Source organism: Aspergillus brasiliensis (assembly GCF_001889945.1).
Source record: "Aspergillus brasiliensis CBS 101740 unplaced genomic scaffold ASPBRscaffold_1, whole genome shotgun sequence".
Lineage (NCBI taxonomy): Eukaryota > Fungi > Ascomycota > Eurotiomycetes > Eurotiales > Aspergillaceae > Aspergillus > Aspergillus brasiliensis.
In genome coordinates, this window is record NW_027137442.1 from 2,720,114 (window position 1) to 2,740,151 (window position 20,038).

The 20,038-nt window shown below is 50.2% G+C and overlaps 4 protein-coding genes and 1 non-coding gene across 5 annotated transcripts; 3 read left to right on the forward strand and 2 right to left on the reverse strand.

Moving 5' to 3' along the window:
* Positions 1–26: 26 nt before the first annotated feature.
* On the forward strand, positions 27–2,507 carry ASPBRDRAFT_166905 (Zn(II)2Cys6 transcription factor; the record flags this gene model as incomplete). The annotated part of the gene is made up of 5 exons (XM_067619597.1): positions 27–100; positions 169–708; positions 755–1,212; positions 1,266–1,872; positions 1,926–2,507. The coding sequence occupies 5 exons, from the start codon at positions 27–29 to the stop codon at positions 2,482–2,484; spliced, it is 2,238 nt and encodes a 745-aa protein (XP_067485004.1). The 3' UTR covers positions 2,485–2,507.
* A 1,294-nt stretch (positions 2,508–3,801) lies between these two features.
* ASPBRDRAFT_191038 (uncharacterized protein) lies at positions 3,802–6,304 on the forward strand (the record flags this gene model as incomplete). Its single annotated transcript, XM_067620318.1, has 2 exons — positions 3,802–5,761; positions 5,817–6,304. The coding sequence occupies 2 exons, from the start codon at positions 3,802–3,804 to the stop codon at positions 6,302–6,304; spliced, it is 2,448 nt and encodes an 815-aa protein (XP_067485005.1).
* Positions 6,305–6,432: 128 nt separating this feature from the next.
* On the reverse strand, positions 6,433–6,523 carry ASPBRDRAFT_t26. The gene has a single exon. It is a non-coding gene; the product is annotated as a tRNA-Pro (tRNA).
* Positions 6,524–6,866: 343 nt separating this feature from the next.
* Positions 6,867–8,356, reverse strand: ASPBRDRAFT_655620 (uncharacterized protein; the record flags this gene model as incomplete). Its single annotated transcript, XM_067628560.1, has 1 exon — positions 6,867–8,356. Exon 1 carries the CDS (start codon positions 8,274–8,276, stop codon positions 6,867–6,869), a length of 1,410 nt encoding a protein of 469 aa, XP_067485006.1. The 5' UTR covers positions 8,277–8,356.
* A 2,602-nt stretch (positions 8,357–10,958) lies between these two features.
* ASPBRDRAFT_50596 (uncharacterized protein) lies at positions 10,959–19,733 on the forward strand (the record flags this gene model as incomplete). Its single annotated transcript, XM_067626571.1, has 11 exons — positions 10,959–11,428; positions 11,481–11,994; positions 12,069–12,192; positions 12,255–12,367; positions 12,448–12,892; positions 12,959–13,408; positions 13,465–15,608; positions 15,661–15,757; positions 15,815–15,840; positions 15,906–18,823; positions 18,845–19,733. The coding sequence occupies 11 exons, from the start codon at positions 10,959–10,961 to the stop codon at positions 19,731–19,733; spliced, it is 8,190 nt and encodes a 2,729-aa protein (XP_067485007.1).
* Between the last annotated feature and the right edge of the window lie 305 nt (positions 19,734–20,038).

Consider the following 20,038-nt stretch of genomic DNA (forward strand, 5'->3'; position numbering starts at 1 on the left):
CCCGGAATCTATCTATTACCGATGCAATGACTGCAAGCACAGGAAAGAGATCATCTCGTGCATGCCTGCGATGCCGTAAGCGCAAGACCAGATGTGACCTGTAAGAGTCGTCTTCACCTCAACTGTAATCCACGTCTTCTTCCTTGTAGCGGCTAACACGGTCTGCAGTGACAGCATTGGAGAACCAAGGAAACCTCCCTGTGTATCTTGCCATGACACCAAGAGTCAATGTATCCTCATTAAGTCACGACGAGGAGGTAACTTACGCCAACATCGGTCGAAGTCATACCCTTTGCGACACCGGAAAACTTCGCTACCAAAAGATGTGGGAGACATCCATGGACCTGACATGGAACCGGCTGATGAGATGACTGATTTCGCTGGATGCTCCTCAGATGACGAAGGAAGCGTCGCGAGGCAGGATTCTCGGGATGTGCTAGCTATGGAGCTCCGAAATCCTTCTGATGCGCTGCAAATATTAGCACTGTCTGGTCAGGCGCGGTCAGAATGTCAGCCCCAAGTGCAGATTAACAGAGCAAATCTCAACGAACAATGGGACTCCGCAGCTCAGACCCTAAGCGCATCAGTCACCAATCACTCTAAGGAGCCACGGGGCTACCAGGGGCCTTCAACAACTCCTTTCGATGACTATGAGTTGGTGCAGAGGGGACTGTTGAGCCCGAGCCTTGTATCCGAGCTACTCTCTGAGTCCGTCAGATTGCACCCGCCTATCTGTGTCTGCTAACAGGAACAGGTATCTGCGATGTTATCATCCATATTGTCCGATTGCCCCGGCCTATCTTCTCATGCCGTCAAATATGAGAGCAATCCAGAGATCCGAGTACTTCCTGCTTACAGCAATCCTTACCATTGCATCGAGAGATAACCCCCGTCATTCACTAACCCACCGTTACTGTTGGGATCATACTCAACGTCTCCTAGTTGATGTACTTCTAGCGCATCCCTGGACTCAAACACCAGCAACTGTGCAAGGATTGCTGCTTTTAGCGGAGTGGCTTCCTCATATCCAGATGCAGGAAACAACATCTGAGTCGTCAAAAAACCTGTTTAGCGAAGATAGAACAGCTTGGTCCCTTGTCGGGCTCGCAGTGAGGCAGGGCTATCTCCAGAGGCTTGACCAGGCCGCGTTTCGGGATTGCAATACCAATAGGCCAAAGCAACGATCAGAGCAAGACAGAATTGTATGGTCTTGTGAGTTTTGATTGCTACAAAATTAGCCCCACACATTTTAACATCAAATGCAGTCATTTTCATCGCAGATCGGCAAATATCAGTCCGACTTGGGCAGTCATTCTGGTCCCGAGGCCCATCCCTTGCCGCGAAATTTACCGCAAACGATTTCCGTAGCCTTCAGCCCCGTCCAGAGAACGACAGTGAGGATTATGCATCTTGGTTGCAGGCCTCTATGGAGTTGATACAGATCTTGCACAATGCTCATGCAATTCTCTACTCCTCCAAAGATCGAACCTTAGCAATGGTCTACGAAGGTAATTACGCCCGGTACCTTGATGACTTTCGGACTTCTGCAACAACCTGGCATTCGACATGGGGTAATTTGGCCGTATCAACGAAAGTTAAAACCACTATTCTTATTATGTATGAGTACATTTGCCTTTATACGAACGCCTTCTCCTTCCAGGCGGTCCTGACCAGGGCTTCCCATCCGCGCCCATCCAACGAGAAACAACAGAGCAAGCGCCCTTTTGCCGATATATTATCCAAGGGTATCATGTCGTCCCCAGACGGTCGGTACATATTCGATGCTATTAGCGCCGCCATGAACCTGCTGTCTCTGATGAACAGTCTTGATCCTCGGCATGTGGTATGCTACCTACCGTCTCGTTATTACTTGTAAGGCTCTTTTCCCCACCCCAGGTTCAACTACCACTCACACTTATTGGCAGATACGGACTCTATGCAGCAGTCCTGCTGCACAAAGCCGACCGAGCAGGGGCGTTCCAATCCCAAGAACAGCAGCATGAGGTTACCACCTTAGCCTGCAGATTTATAGCTGTTCTAGAAAAGGCAGCGTCGACTGAGTCGCACATCTGCCACATTTACAGCCGGATGCTAAAGCAGCTCTGGAACAGCAGTAAGATCAAAGAAAAGCATTTATCTCGCAGCCAACATGTTACAGGAGTTAATCCTGGACTCGAAAACGTCTCGATACCTCCACGAACGTCTTCACTAGCTCAAGAGCCCTACGATCAGACATTTCCAGGGGATACCTTGGGTGATGTCGGCACTTCACAACAGTTCAGCCCCCTACTGCTACAAGACAACTTGGCCACTTTTCCCTCCATTGAGGGATACTTCTTCGGTTCATTCATGCCCGGGATCGCTGACTTTAGCACGTCTATATTCGACGGAGACTTGGGCCAGGAACACCCATCAATGGGTGGCTCAGGTGGGTCACAAGACTGGGAACTTGGCCATCTCAATGCACAATCTCTTGATTTGTAGATTTACAATTGAAACAGTACCTGAAAGCGTGGCTCCGTAATATTAGGCTTCTCCATTACATGGTGATGGTTCCCGAAATAGTCCAGTTTCATCCAGACCTACTGGCTAGTTCACGAGTCTTCTCCATCCACCACTATCCATGTAGCTTTAGATTGCGTGTCCTTATGGAAGAGGACAACCATGATAGGATACTTCGGCAAATGCCCCGCCAAGCTTCGCTCGCGCGATACCTGCTAATCGACTTTAGTCCAATGGGGCACGACACATCGGACACCCGCAGGAGTCCCGGTTTCTTCCATGGCCAACGCGGACTGGCTAGCCCTAAGCGGCCAAGAAGCGCTATCACGGCAAACGGGCCATGTGGCCTGACAAGCTCATAGGCCTCCAGTTTTAGCACGCTGCTAGTACTGGGCTAAATGTCTTAGCACGAGGTCAGAAGGTCAGTTCTTGTCGCTTATACCCCAGCCAAGCATTTTCTTGTTTTATCTCCCCTCCATTATTACGTGGTCTTTATCTGGAGTATGTTAGTAATTATGGTAGAGAGTTATTTGTATAATGCTACTATCTATGAAATAGGTCTTGATTGTAAAAACAATGAATTTCACTAATCAAGATACGAAGAGAGAGCCTTATCACGACATCAATATGGGGAGCGGGGACTCCTGGCGGGGTGGTGGTGAATGGGCTGGAAATTAAGGGGGGGTGGTATTGGTTGCATCTCACTGTTCCACTAGGGCGGGGTGGGTTGCTTAGACTTCCTAGTGATGTCTCAGTTACCCCAGCTCTTGCCACACCTACTAGCGATATTATAATCTTCCATTGGCTTTCTTTAATAAAGACTGCTATCACCAATTTCTGCATGTTACCCGCTTCCCGTTAAACGTCCAGTTTCCATGCCATCTGCCGTTCCGTGCCTCGCATACTTTGCATGACTTGCATTCTGCAGAAGTCGCTCTGAAGAACATCACTGACTTAAAGAGGCAAGCCTGCGAGCGAGTGGGCTGCGCTTAGCGAAGGATGTGGCACAAAGATTTAGCCACGCCTATCATTGGCTGGATGTCCGGCCGCTTCAATCGATTGGCGTCGCCCTAATGCAAGCGGTAGCATCAGGTGCGTGTGTGTTATCTTGCGCCAATATGATGTGCGATAGCAGTCCGATTTACACCTCCTTGCGTCCGAAGAGAAGCGAAACAGTGAGGGTATATAAAATGGCACCTCATGGTTGTCCGCTTTCCCAATCTTGGGTATTGTCACGTTCTCTGGAGATTCCTCTCATGCATTGGTAGAGCGGCCCACCGCAGGATACAGGCAGGCAAGATGACTGACTACAAAGAGCCCATCTCTTTAAGCAGCCACTCCGATAAGGAGAAAGGTGACGTGGTGGGTAGAAATATCGATGAGTCCGATCTCCAGTCTCTCCTGGATCAATTGCGACAGATTGTGGCCGAAAATGAATTGGATGTCAACTTTCCCGTTCAAATCATCACTCAGGCGCGCGAGATCCTCGATGCCGATACCAAGCACATTGATCTCTCTCAGCTGCAGGAGGTCATTGCAGACATTGAGAAGCACCGGGATCTCATTGAGAATGACTCTCCTTATCCCGAGGTCCGCGCTGTGGTCGACCCAACTGATGACCCTGAAGTGTCGGCCAACACCTTCCGAGCCTGGTTCCTGGGCATGATAGCCACCATCGTCTTCACAGGGGTCAATCAGTTCTTCACCCTGCGCTATCCTACGATTGTCATCTACTCGATCGTCGCTCAGTTGCTGTCCTACCCCTGCGGTGTCTTTATGGCCAAGACTCTGCCTACGCGCCACTGGAACCTGTTCGGCTGGAAGTTCACGCTGAACCCCGGCCCCTTCAACCAGAAGGAGCACATGCTCATCACTGTCATGTCCAACGTCTCCTTCGGCGGTACCAACGGCACCGCTTACGTGACCTACATCTTCCAAGTGTTGAAAGCCAAGTCCTTCTACAACCTGACATCACTGTACGATCAAGCGGGTTTCCAGATCCTCGTTACACTTTCGACACAACTACTAGGTTACGGCTGTGCCGGCGTGGTACGTCGATTCCTAGTATATCCGCCATCCATGATCTACCCCAAATGCCTCTCCACCATCGCTCTGAACAAGGCACTGCACAGCGATGAAGGTCGCGAGCGGGTTCACGGCTGGAAGATCAGCCGATATCGCTTCTTCATGTACTGCTTCATTGGCATGTTCATCTACTACTGGTTCCCGGGGTACATCTTCCAGGCATTGTCCTACTTCAACTGGATCAACTGGATCGCCCCGGATAACGTCAAATTGGCCATCATCTGCGGCACGATCACCGGGCTTGGCCTCAACCCCTTACCCACCTTCGATTGGAACATCATCTACGCACTCTATGACCCGATCATCTACCCCTTCTACGCATTAGCCAACATCGGCATCGGCACCATCCTCGGAGCCTTCTGCGTCATTGCCCCAGTCTACTTCAGCAACGTGTGGAAAACGGCCTACTTCCCCATCATCAGCAACGACGTCTTCGACGACACAGGCAGCTCATACAACGTCACCCGCGTGCTGGACGACAAGGGCGAATTCGACCTCGCAGGCTACGAAAGTTACAGCCAACCCTACCTGACGGCCGGGTACTCCGTGATGTTCTTCTTCTTCTTCGCCATGTACCTGGCCACCATCGTGCACGTCGCACTGTACAACCGGCGCGAGATCACGAAGGGCTTCCGAGCCCTCTGGAAATGGACCAGCGCGCGCGAGGAGCACGAGGACGTGCACAATCGCCTGATGAAGCAATACAAGGAGGTTCCCGAATGGTGGTATCTAGCTGTGCTGGCAGTCTCGTTCGTGTTCGGTTGCATCGGCGTCGCCAAGTATGACACCGGCATGCCCATCTGGGGCATTGTCTTCGCCATTATCCTCTGTCTCGTCCTGCAGATCCCATACGGTATGGTCTACGCCATCACCAACTCCGAGGTCACGAACAATGTGATTGCCGAGTTCATTGGCGGATATGCCCTCCCGGGGAAGCCCGTCGCCAACCTGCTGTTCAAGGCATTCGGATATATCGCCTGTGCGCAGTCCATTCAGTTCGTGGCGGATCTGAAACTGGGCCATTATATGAAGATTCCCCCGCGCGTGATGTTCGCCGCGCAGCTCGTGGCCACCGTCGTGGGAGCATTTGTGTCTCTTGGCGTGAATGTTTGGGCCCTGGCCAATATCGACGACGTGTGCTCGACTACCCAGCCGGACAAATTCACTTGCGCCAGTAAGTCCCCTCCCCTGTCTACTATACCCTAACACTCTTTTAATAAACTGTATAGGCGCCCGAGACTTCTACACCTCCTCCGTAATCTGGGGCGCCATCGGCCCGCGCCGCCTCTTCGGCACCGGCCAAATCTACAACCCACTACTCTACGGGTTCCTCGTCGGCGCTCTCCTCCCCATTCCCTTCTACTTCATCACCAAGTGGCGCCCCCGCTCCGGCCTCCGATACATCTACATCCCGCTGGTATTCTACGGAATCTGCAATATCGCGCCGTACAATATCACGTACGCGTGGTGTCCGATGGTGGTGGGGTTCATTTTCAATTACTGGATTAAGAGACGCTGGCAGGCGTGGTGGGAGAAGTATGCGTATGTGTTTACGACGGCGATGTCGTGTGGGGTGGCCATCTCGGCGATTATTATCTTCTTTGCGGTGGAGTATAAGGAGGTGGATATCAATTGGTGGGGGAATGAGGTTTCGTATAATGGATGTGATAATGATGGGTGTGCATTGTTGGCGATTCCGGAGGGGGGGAGAATATGATTCTTCTTTCTCCCTGTGGGAGGAAGGTTGTTGGGTTGTATAGAGCAGGATGGATAGAAGCAATGAAGAATGTCATTCATGATAGTGACTATAAAAAGCAAAAAATGATCACATTGCTGTGTAGACAAGGCCCGAGCCGCGGATCGAACGCGGGACCTCTCGCAGATATGCTTGGGTTTGTATCCCTAAGCGAGAATCATACCACTAGACCACCCGGGCTTGTTATGTAAGGAGCCCGCTTTAATGGTTATATGAGGGGAGCTAATACCATCGTGTGATTGCTCTCCGTTAAGATACAATTCGTCGGACAAGGATAGGTTTGCAGTCATAAGAGACATTTTGAGTGCTTATTGTGCCTAAGGTGTATCAATACTATGCTGTGCATTCCAAGTCCAATTTTATGCACTTGACAGAAATGCTAAAATTCCCATCGCAATTGACCACAGAGTCAGTCAGGTCTCGTATTAGTTGAGCATACGCTAGAATATATATGTTTCAGCTAAGCGTAATACCCGTTGTTGTCCTACAGACGAAGAAACCCAATGAGCCAAAATCTAATGATTTAACCTGCACTACCATGCATCTCCTCTCTAAGCCTCTCCAACCGTTTCAACTTCCCCCTCAAATACCCAATCTCTTCCTCCAGCTCCTCCCTCGAAGCCACCCAGTACTTCAACTTCAATATTGCCGCAGATATCAACAGAAATCCAATAGAAACCAAAGGCGACCACTGTCCCACCTGCTGCGGCGTCTCCTGTGACGGGCCATCTTCATGGATATAATACTCAATCCACACCACGAACGCAATAACTGTGAACGGGCTCACGATAATGCTAAACACCAACGCACACAAAATCACCGTATCGAGGAGAAGCCCCAACCACGAGCCCATGGCATGTAAAGTAAACAGACATCCAGCATATCTCCACACTGAAAGCTTCTCTCTCGTTGAATCCATCACATCCGTTCGATGAAGTTGAGATACGTATATCGCGGAGCGAAAGTCCTTCTTCAACCCGTTGAAGATGTTCTTCCTTTCGTTCCAGATGCTCCGTACCTGCGCGGAGGGAAGTCGTGATCGGTACGGGAGGATCTTGAATAACAAGAGGAAGAAGTTAACGATGACAGTGAGGACGATCAGACTGTAGATGTACCGCATGGAATAGACGACTTCGTTCCAGAATTCACTCCGCTGGTGAATGCGATAGTCGCCCGTGGCGATGGTCGCCTCGAGTGTGGTTGTTTGGCGCAGAATTTGAGTGGTGTTGAAGCAGGGGTAGAAGCAGACACTTGGCAGCTGGTCGAACGTTGTGCTGTTGCTGAAGATGTCCCAGACACTGTTGTTCCACGTTGAGGTGCGCTGCCATGACTCCCATCCATCACTGGACACGGTGCTCCAGGGTGGAAGATCCGGGTAGCAGAAGGTGTATTGAATCGGGGTGTTGCGGAGAGTGGGCCAATAAATCAGGGCGCAGATGGACCCCGCGAGCATGAGAACGTGCCATAAGGCGAGGAGAATATAACGGGCCCTTTCGTGAGAAAAGGTGCGTGACCAGCACTGCAAAGGGAGGAAGGTGAGATACGCTGTTACTACGATGGCGAGAACGGCGTCGGCATCCAGCTCCAGCGCAGCCGGACTCAATTCGATTCGATCGGTTCCAGTGATTAGCGAGGGGAAGCTATCCCATAGCGAGGTGTTATCGGGGATAAGAGGGATGGTGATGAGTTCGTATGGGTTGTGTTTCGCTGGATTGGAGACGAGAATGAAGGCTTGGACGGCGGCGGTTCCGGCATATGTCGCTGCCGCACCGAGGAAGACATCTGCGAGCCAGCCAGTCCAGCGAGTGACACAAGTGGGCAGAAGGAGGGCATAGAAGAGATAGCGCGGACACGAGTCGTAGAAGGTGCTGATAGGGTAGGTGCAGAGGACCTCCTCGACTACGAAGAGAGGCGTCTCGCTTGTCTGGCTCATTTGACGGGCTGGTTGCGTCCCCGTGTGGCATAGTTCTGTTAAATGGCTTTCTCCAAGTTCTCAAGAGTGAACAGGACTAGTTCCAGGGGTGAATATTGATCAATTAAGGTTGATAGTTTAATTTTATTTCCTTGTGGAGACTCGTGATGTCATCACCGCGGTCTTCTTCGACCAGCCCTACCACAGAGATTATGCAGGCTCGTCTCATCCTAGCATGGTGTCGTCCGTTGTACGTAAACTCATATACAATATAAGATCTCCTAAAGAGTTTGATTTTCCATGACTCTTATAGTGAACTGGGTTAACAGTGCAACAAGGTATGAATACCTGAATTGCAAGGAAGCTATGTCTGGTTAGGCCCGTCATATTTCTGCTATAGGCACAGGAATCAAATCCATCCGAACGATTGCGCTTCTCTTATCCCACGAAAAGAGATGGTTCTAGTAAGGACCGCCGAAGAAGCTTGACCAAGCTCACCGGGTTTGGGACGTCCGCGAGCAGAGCCACCAGAGCGGGATCATCTAGAAGCGGAGGGATGGTCCAGTGAAACCAGGCATATGTGTAAACAATATTTACCAGCTCATTGACTCTGGCATCGCCTACCAACCATGAGAGACGCGGTTCTCGAAAGATCGGACCGAATATATGCGGTATTACGAGGCCAAGTGGCTGGATACAGAAACACAAAAAGACTTTTCCAGCAGCCCATGGGTCTCGTGAGATTGCATATGTGCAAGCAAAATGCGCTATGCCGGTCATCATGAAGGACAGCCAGGTTACCATGAGGCCTCGCAGAACCGTATGCTTCACTGTTGTTGGAACGAGCCAAGTTGCGATCGATAATTGAGTCTCGCGGAAGAGGCCATGCCAAAAGCTCCCCCACAAGGCTGAAAGAGAGACATGGTTAGCGACATGTTCCAGTATGGATCAATATAGGTATATACCTCCGATACTAAATCTGAAGGGCCCGAATAGCGGAGGATAGGCCCACGGTTCCCCTGCCGTATGTAGATAGCCAACACCGAGAATCCCCACTGTGATGAAGCTTATCAGGGCGTGGCCACCATCCATCATGGCGTATAAACATATAAACCTTGCTATTTGGTCAAGGTCATGCAAAACAATCCGTAGAGGGCCCGACATCTGACGAGGATGACCCGAAGGATAGAAATCTTGGTATATATTCACAATCGTGCAGGCGCAAAGAAAGCGTCTCAGCTGTAGCCAGCAAAATAAGCGACTTTCCCTCGAGGGATCCCAATTGTGACCTGCCATCTTGCTTCGTACGGGAACATCCAACTTTGGGAATCTCTCCTTCTGTCCCAGAAATCTCTCCGATGGTGGGCGGCAATCGGCAGGACCATGATTCCATCCCACAGCCCGCGGGTTAGCAACAAGATCTAGCGTCCAGCAAATGCGTTCGTAACCCAACCTTTTTGGTCGCTGCTGCCATGTGTAGGCGGGAGCCGGATGAAAGGGAGAGAAGGGTAGACGTTGGATCCTTTTCAGCTTGGTAAGATCCCGAATTAACGTCAGTTCTATGCAGCGCATAACCCAGAATATAGACAGAAAAGCTAGACAGCCATTCACAAGAGGATGCGTGGTCGATGGATTGAGAGTTGTATGGGCGCTTATCGCAACAAATGCACCCAACCCCCCTAACGCCAGGCCGATGGGCAGGAAGTACTCTTGGAACAAGGTGAACGCAGAAAGGAGTGCTGGGCATATTGCCGCTGTGATCAGTGCCGATGCCATTGTCGATCCTAGTGTCCAGAAAGGTTGGTTGCCTGAAGGCAGAAGTAGAAGAGCATCTTTCTGCGATGTACACTGGCCGATCTGACGTATTGCAAGCACGTCATGACGGTGATATAAGAATGGCTGTCGACTGCATGCTCGTTCTGCCGATCTGTGATCTCGGAGTTCGGCCCGGCATCATATCAAGTATGCAGGAGAAGTAGACATGATGATCACTACCTGATGGCATGGTTTTCTGTATGGCTTCAGGGAAGCGGTAGGCGGAGACGGACACAATGTCACAGCTGTGTCACAATGTGTGGTTCCACACTGCAGTGAAAGCCGAACGCAATCGCTATTCAGGATCTGGGACAAAAGAACCGAAAGCACCAAGATGAGGACAAGCAATGATAGAAATCGATGTTAGTTAGTTGAGATAGATCATCATACGACATGTGCAACATGCTGCAGTCATCCGTTCCTTCCGCGTTAGGTGCAACACCATCTCCTTATAGCTTGCTTTCTGCTTCGTTTCTCCTGTAACTAGCAATCAATCAAGAACTACGTACAACAACCTAAGATCCTTTGCTTTTGCTTCATATCGCACAACTTATTCTTCTGACTGCTAGACTGACGCCCGGCCTGGGGTGCATCCGGCACAACAACATGTGTCGGGTAACGCCAATATCAATGGGAAGATTAATGCAGAACAGATTACCTTCACTGACCTGTACCATGCCAAGCTCCGAATATATTCTCCAGGTACCGAGATCCTCCTCCAGATTCTTCACTATTCTCGTTATATTACTGGATTTCTCTTGCCGTCATCTCTTCCTTCTATACGAGAACCCTATGCTTATCTTCAGCTGAGCAACCACAGATATGAATACCAACTCAATGGATTGTCAAGACTGCACCAATACTGCTGTTCCTGTCGCAATATGTGGAATGGGAATGAGACTCCCTGGTGGCATTCATGACGATGCTGCTCTGTTTGAGTTCTTGATAAACGGGAAAGATGCTCGATCTTACACAGGCTGTTCCCGATATGACGTTGAGAAATTCTATGACCCCACGCCCCGACCAGGCACCATACAAACAAAGCACGGGTACTGGCTTGAAGATGTTGACTTGTCCCACTTCGATACCTTCATGTTCAAGATGTCCGGTACGGAAGCGGAGCGTCTGGACCCCCAACAGCGTTTGCTCCTGGAAGTTGTATGGGAGACCATGCAGAACGCGGGTGAGACTGGCTGGCAGGGAAAAGAGATTGGCTGCTACGTTGGTTCTTTTCGTGAGGATTGGCTCGTTCTACATCACTCGGATCCTCTCGACATAAACCCCTTCGAAGTCTCGGGGTCGGTTGACTTGGCATTGGCTAATCGGATTTCCTACGAGTTCGATTTCAGGGGACCAAGGTACGTTCAACAGCATGAATTGTGAAAAAGAAGTACTCACATCAGTCTGAAGTATGACAGTCAAAGTGGGTTGTTCAGGATCAGGAACTTGCCTGCATCTGGCTTGCCAGGCCATCGCCCACGGAGATTGCACGTCTGCCATAGTAGCTGGATCCAGCCTCATTCTCACTCCAGGAGTAAACCAGTCCCTGAATGGGATCGGAGTATTCTCTGCTGAAGGATCATGCAAGTCATTTGACGCGTCCGCAAATGGATACGCACGCGCGGAGGCAGTCAATGCCATCTTCGTCAAGAGGCTGGATCTGGCTCTGCGGGATGGCAACCCCATTCGCGCTGTCATCCGGGCTACTGCAGCCAACTCTGATGGCAATACGTCTGCATTGGTACGCCCAAGCGCCGATGCACATGAACAGCTTATGCGGAAAGCTTACCGCAGGGCTGGCATTACCAATGTCGCCGAGACCGCGATGGTAGAGTGCCATAGCACAGGCACTGCTATCGGGGACCCAATTGAGGCAGATGCCATTGCACGCGTGTTTGGGGATGAAGGCATTTACATTGGATCGGTAGGTACATCTATCCTGTGTAGGTTTTTTCACCTGATTTTCCAATCGAGGCTGACTGCAAGAATGGCGAATAGGTGAAACCAAATCTGGGGCACCCAGAAGCCGCTGCTGCCCTTAACAGCGTCATCAAATCGGTACTTTCCCTAGAGCGAGGCGTTATCTTTCCAAACATCAAGTTTGACACTCCAAATCCCAACAGTGAGCTTTCGTCCAAACGAAGAGCTAAGTGGCTGATCTCAGACTGCAACTGACTCTTCTAGTACCCTTCCAGGAGGGTAAGTTGATCGTGCCCCTGCAGGCCACACCATGGCCCAAGAGTAGGCAAAAACGGATTAGCATAAACAGTTTTGGCATAGGTGGCGCCAATGTTCATGTAAGAGCGGGGAGCAACCAATGTTTCTTCAAGTGAGATATCTCCACCTAAAGCGTTGACTTCTAACCTTTTTCTTCTAGATCATATTGGATGCAACCGAGACATGCGAGATTGCCAGGCCGCAGGTAACATCGGCCAATTCCGGGACTGGAAGATACTTCAGGCTCCTTACTTTCTCGGCAGCCCATCCGGAATCTCTAGAGCGTATTGTAGACAGCTACCAGCAGTACTTTGAGCAGCGCCCGTCTAGTCTTCCGAGTCTAGAGTTCACCCTCCTAAACCACCGCGAACGTTTACTCCACCGAGCCTATTGTGTTACGATAGGGAAAGAACCTCTGCATGTATCCTCCCAGTCTGAAAGTCAACCGCCCAGCCAGGTCTGCTTCGTCTTCAACGGACAAGGCGGCCAGTGGGCACAGATGGGGAAGGAATTGATGGAACAGCATCCCACCTTCCAAGACGATATCAGAAGGATGGACCGGTACCTGAAACGGCTACAGGATAGGCCGTGCTGGACAATTGAATGTATATTCATCAATAGCAGTCTCATTATCGTTACTTTCATGAAGCCTGTACTTACCATATGATTAGCCAAGCTTCTCGAGCCGAAAGAAACCAGCCATATTGATCTCGCGTCATATGCGCAGCCACTCTCTACGGCCTTACAAATCGCCCTCGCCAACCTCTTAGCGCAATGGAACATAAATCCATCCAATGTTGTGGGTCACTCCAGCGGCGAGATTGCCGCTGCATATGCCGCTGGTGTCCTAGATATGGAAGAGGCTATCATTGTCTCATACTTCCGCGGGAAGATCTGTCATAGCCGGAGGAGACGTGGTGCTATGACAGCAGTCGCATTGGGAGAGAAGGAGGTCTCCTCATATCTTGAGCCTGGTGTAGTGGTTGCGTGTGAGAATAGTCCATCTAGTGTGACCCTTTCCGGTGACAAAGCAGCCCTGGAGAAAGTCATATCTGCATTGCAGATCAACCAGCCTAGTGTCAGTATTCGGAAGTTGAACGTTGATACGGCATACCATTCTCGTGAGCCCATGCCCGTGCCTCTCAAGTGTGTTCAGTATGATTTACATTGAAGCTAGATCATATGCGCGAGGTTGGCGAAGCCTACTTACAATCAATCACTCCCCATGTCAAGCCCAAGCCACCAAAGATTCCAATGTGGTCAACTGTGACAGGAAACGTGCTTCCCATCAATACACCAGTAGACCCGAAATATTGGCAAACCAATCTAGAGAACCCAGTATTGTTCTCATCCGCTATCACTTCTCTTCTTGTGGCCAATAACGAAAAACATACATTCCTCGAAGTCGGCTCTCACTCCACGCTCGCTGCCCCTCTCAACCAGATACTTCGAACCTCTCTGCCCGATGACAGTCACGCTTACATTCCAACTCTGAAGCGAGATCAAAATAGCTCAGAATGCTTCTTGTCAGCTGTGGGCAAGCTCTTTGCTAGCGGGAATGACGTCCGGTGTCCATCACCTTCCGCCGAGGCAAAAGTTCTAACCGATCTACCATCCTATCCATGGCACCATCAAAGAACATTCTGGCAGGAATCAAGGGTTATGAGAAATGCGAGATTTCCTACCGCGCTGCCCCACGACCTTCTTGGCCGGCGGATACTGGAAGGCAGTGAACAATTTCCGACGTGGAGAATATTGCTTGAGCTGCGTCACGTACCTTGGCTAAGAGATCACTGTGTTCACAGGGATGTCGTCTTCCCTGCTGCTGGATATATTTCGATGGTCGGTGAGGCGATCCGCCAATTGACTGGGGTGTTCCAATATACATTGAGGGACGTTGTCTTCCATACCGCTATTATCATTCCTGAAATAGGGCCTAAAGAGGTTATGACCGTCCTTGAGCGACAGCGTCTAACAAACACATCAGAGTCCTTGTGGTACAGATTCAACATAATGTCCTATGATGGATCTACATGCAAGAAACACTGCACAGGCCTAGCTTGCGCAGGAAGCACATCAGGGTCGTCTGATCGAGCAACTAAAGCTCTCCCGAGAAGAGTCCAAGCAGATAGATTCTACAAGTCCCTATCCAAGGCTGGCTTTGTTTATGGGCCCAGCTTTAGGCGGCTCGAAGAAATATTCACCGATATCCTGAAACCCTTAGCACAGACGACTCTTACTGATGATCAACCGAGCGACGAATCCGAATATTCTCTGCACCCAATTACTCTGGATTCTATATTCCAGTCTTTGATTCTGGCAGCCTGCAAGGGGGATTTGGGAATGCTCCATGGGATACGGCTGCCAACACTTATTCAGGAAATACGTGTTGGCCATGGAGTCGGAAAGACACTCGACATACATAGCCATATCAATGAACGTGAATCCGATACGGTCAAAGGATATTCCCATGCATACGCTGATGGTGAACTAGTGTGCTCAGTCAGAGGATTCTGCACACGACCAGTGGATCAATCAGGGGAAAATCCAATGAACTCTAATGTGGGATACCTGCAGTGGGCGCCTGACGCCTCTTTCCAGCCGCTAGGATCCTTGATCAAGGTGACTATGGTTTGCGATAGAAACCAAATCCTTGGGGAAACTCTTTTCCTTCTGTGTGCATTGAGTGCCCGGCAGGACCTCGAGAATGCCATTCCAGCGCAGCCGCATCTGACTAAATATCGCGATTGGATCATCGGCCAGCTAGGAAAGGCCTCGAAGTCAGAAAATAGCTTGGTGAAAGACTCGGCTCGTCTGTTCGCATTGAGTCCTAAAGACAGAGACCAGATGATAAAGATGATCCTAGATGAGGCCCAGTCTAGCGATATGAGACCCATCTTCGAGTTGATATCCAAGATCTATAGATCTCTTCCTCGACTGATCGATGGCTCTTTGGAGCCGCTATCGATTCTCATGCAGGACTCTTCGCTGGGAACTGTTTACAATGTAGGCAATGCTACGTGGGACTACCAGGCATTATTCGCTGCCCTGGGGCATTCCAAACCGCAGATGAGAATCCTCGAGATAGGAGGAGGTACTGCAAGTCTCTCGGAGAATATACTGCAGTACTTGCAATCTGAGTTTGGCGAGCCGCTCTACCAAGTGTATACCTTCACGGACATTTCCAGCGGGTTTCTTTCGCGCGCGAAGGAAAGACTTCAGCAGTACCCCAATGTTGAGTATCAGCTTTTGGATATTTCGAAAGATCCAGAACAACAGGGGCTGGGTAAGGAGAGCTATGATTTGATCATTGCGTCTAATGTAGTTATCCCAAATTAGGTTCTCTCATCTCGAAAATACTAACATGTATTAGGTACTTCATGTGACACCAGACCTTCATGATACATTGACCCATGTCAGAAAGCTACTGCGGCCAGATGGCCGGTTGTTCCTGGTGGAGATCTGTGCTGGTGAGCATTGACATACCAAGTCTCAATGTTCCTGACAACGCTAATTGGAAGTCATAGTCACCAAGGTCTTCAATTTTGTCATGGTAATACTTCAGGATACCATACTGTATTCCCTTCTTTGTGTGGCACAGCAGCTGATAGTAAACAGGGAATCCTTCCTGGCTGGTGGGTTGGGGAGAATGATGGCCGAGTGGATGAACCGTACATTGATCCAGAGGAATGGCATTCGCGGCTGTACAAAGCTGGCTTCACTCAAATCGAAGCATCGGCCAATGATACGGTGCCCCCATTCAGGGTGCACACAACTATCATAGCCCGGACCCTGCATCCAGACCCCATCCTTGATAAAGTGACATTGTTATCCAAGACTGCAGTGGGCAAGCCCGCACGTCAGGTTGAGAGGTTACTACTTGGAATGGGCTGCAAGATCGAGCATGTTATCTGGGGTAGTGCAACTCCAATCAACCAAGACATAATCTCGTTCATTGAGCTGGATGAGTCACTGTTTGATGGTATTGCCGAGACAGACATGCGATGGTTTCAGGACCTCACCAAGTCGCTAAATAACGGGAAAATGCTCTGGCTCATGAAACCTGCCCAGCTGCAGGCCTATGATCCCCGATTTGGACTGTCACTAGGTATGATACGAACTATTAGGTCAGAGCTTGGCGTTGAATTTGCAACATTGGAACTTGATGATGCTACATCGGACGATTCTTCGAGAGCAATCATCAATGTTTTCAAACACATTAGAGGAAAGAATGTGCAACGGGAACGTTTCGACCACGATGTGGAGTATGTGTACTCGCGAGGAGCGGTTCACGTTGGTCGCTACCACTGGAGTCCATACTCCAGGGAACTCGAGCAGCACGCTGTTCCTGGATGTGCGAACGAATTGGTAGTGGGTCAATTGGGTGTCCTGCAATCGCTAAAATGGGCGCCGCGTCAAATCAATCACTTGCCCCCACACGGTGTGCGAGTAAGGGTGCATGCAGTCGGTCTGAATTTCAAAGATGTACTGCTTGCCTCTGGAATTCTCGATCTCAAGGGTGAAAGCGCCCTGCTTGGTATTGAAGGAAGTGGCATTATCACTGCAGTCGGTACGGATGTGAACAACTTCAAGGTGGGAGATCGTGTGATGGCCCTATCATCACATGATAGTTTCCTGGCATCAGAGGCTCAGGTGGCGAGCACTCATTGCATAAAAATCCCTGATAAACTTGGGTTTATAGAAGCCGCCACAATGCCTTGTGTATACCTCACCGTGCTTCGAGGTCTTGTTGATAAAGCTCCACTGCAGAGAGGTCAATCTATCTTGATCCACAGTGCCTCTGGCGGCGTCGGTATTGCTGCCATGACAGTCGCCCGCTGGATTGGTGCAGAGGTCCTCGTGAGCGCCGGAACAGAAGAAAAACGGACGTTCTTGGTACGCCGGTTTGGCATTCCGCCAACCCACGTTTTTAACTCCCGCGATAAGACGTTCGTGGAAGGAGTTATGGCGATTACTTCTGGTCGAGGTGTCGACGTCGTCCTGAATAGCGTGGCAGGGGAGTTACTTCATGCGTCATGGCAATGCGTCGCCAGTGGTGGCTGTATGGTTGAGTTGGGGAAGAGAGACATACTTGGGAATGGGGATCTGGCTATGTATCCTTTCAGCGATAATCGTTCCTTCATCGGCATAGATCTCGGTCATCTATCGATAAAAGCACCTGCCACTATTGAGAGGTTGCTGAAGGAAGCTGTCCGACTTTACGAGAACGGTTATATCGAGCCGATTACCCCTGTGAGGTCTTTCAGCGCTACGGAGGTGCAGGAAGCATTCCAGCACCTGAGACAAGGCCAGCATATTGGCAAGGTCGTGCTAGCTCTCACGGAATGTGATGCACCCGAGCTGGCTTCAACTGTATCTACCCCATCATTTCGTAAAGATGCTGCTTACCTCCTCGTTGGGGGGCTAGGTGGCCTCGGAGGGTCAATTGCTACCTGGATGGCATCACACGGAGCTGGCCATCTAGTCACTCTTTCCCGTTCTGGGGAGATTTCAGAAGATGATCAGCATATCGTGGCTGAGATAAAAGCTTTCGGCTGCTCAGTGCAGATGTTCAAAGGCGATGTTAGTAAGGAGGAAGACGTGAGACATCTTGTTCGCAATACATCGAGGCCTATAGCGGGCATGGCTCATATGGCTATGGTGCTCTCAGATGCGTCTGTACTTGAAATGACTGTGGCCCAGTGGGAGGCTGCTATAAACCCCAAGGTTAAAGGTGTATGGAATCTGCACAATATGCTGCCGAAGGAGTCGGACTTTTTTGTTCTATTCGCGTCGCTGTCCGGAAACCTTGGTTACTACGGACAATCGAACTACGCGGCAGCCAACACGTTCCTCGATGCCTTTGTGCAATTTCGCCATAATCTCAATTTACCGGCTTCAGTAATTGATCTTGGAGCTGTGGAAGATGTGGGATTCGTCAGCCGTCACCCGGAGATCTTGAAGAGGTTGAACAATACTTTCGGCCACACAGTCTCAGAGGAGGAGTTGCGGAATGCGTTCCATCTGGCTGTGACTCGTTCTGCTCCAAATCACCCTACTACCGGGAATAATGAAACATCGAGATACTACAATGCGAGCCAGATCGCCGTCGGTTTGGTTCCTACCTCAACCTCCGCATTTCTGGCGCGCGATCCGCGGTTGTCGGTCCTCTGCAACCTGAAAGAAGGTCAGAAGACACAGAGAAAGAAACACGATAGTAAATTGGACACGTTTGTGGACGATGTCAAAGCCAACCCAGCATTGCTCGATGATCCCAAATCATTACCATTTATCTGCAGGGAAATCCAAAGACAAGTAGAGATCTTGATGATGATCGAACCGCAAGGTGATGGCGCTCTTCCCACACTCAGTCAGATCGGGGTTGATTCTCTCGTGGGAATTGAGATACAGAACTGGTGGAGAACCATGTTTGGGGTTGACGTGACCCTTCTGCAGTTGCTAGAGGCTGATAGCTTCCAGAAGCTTGGTGAGCTTGCTGTTCGCCAGCTGGATGAGCTTACGCGAGGGGAAAGAGGGTTACCTGATGGGACGACTAGCGATAAGCAATCAAGGGCACTGGACGATCTTGCCGAGCATCATGAAACTGCTTCCCATACCAAGGTGCACGATGAAGCTCCACCAGGCCCTTATTTCGATATTTTCAGGGAGGGTCGTCAGGAAATATCTTATGAGGACAAAAAGCTTACGGACAATGGGCGTATTGTCATACTCACAGGGTCAACCGGAACTCTAGGCTCTTACATACTATTTGAGCTTCTCCAAATGCAGAATATTCCAAAGGTATACTGCCTCTGTCGGTCTGCTGATGCTGAGAGTCGACAGATACGTGGCTTCCAGCTTCGGGGCCTCGAAGTCCCACACAACTTCAAGGATCGCGTTGAATACATCTGTGTCGATCTTCCGGCCCCTAATCTAGGCATACCGGATATCAAATACGAGGAACTGCGATTATCAGTGGACATCATCATTCACTGTGCTTGGGAGCTCAGCTTCTCTATAGCGCTTGATACTTTTGAGCGAATACACATCCGGGGGCTTTCTCGCCTATTGGAGCTCGCGGAGCGCTGTCGATACCGGCCCCATATACATTTCATGTCTTCACTGTTAGCTCTTTACGCCAAGGAGTCACAAGCTCTATTATCCACTGCGCAGGATCCTTCCGAAAAGCCGGTCTCTGCCTGGCCAGTCGGATACACTGAGTCGAAGCTTATGGCGGAACAGATGTGCATGCTTGCGTCCACGAACTGGGGTCTCCCTACCACCATCTACCGTATTGGGCAGATTGCAGGCAGTAGCGGTGGTCAGGGGGTGGTCTGGAACAGAAGCGAATGGTTCCCTTTAATCATGCACAGCTCGAAGATTATACGCAAAGTGCCTAAATCCTTGGGACTGGCGGAGATCAATTGGATGCCTGTGGTGAGTTAACCAGTAATCATCATTCTTATGCTGAATCGTCTGGACTAATGATTTCTCAGGACCAAGTAGCCAAAGCCATCTGTGAGCTACTTCAGTCGAGATCATCATCTGATATGCTTGACTCCACCGCCACGTTTAACCTCGTCAACCCAAGCGTGACACATTGGGAATCTCTGCTGCCGGTAATCCAGGAGCAGTATGAGGCTGAAGTAGTCGAACCTGATGCCTGGCTTGCAGAAGTGGAAAAACATAATTCCCTGACTGGCTCAAGCACGGAAAGTGTACCCACGCGGCGGTTACTGCCGTTATATCGA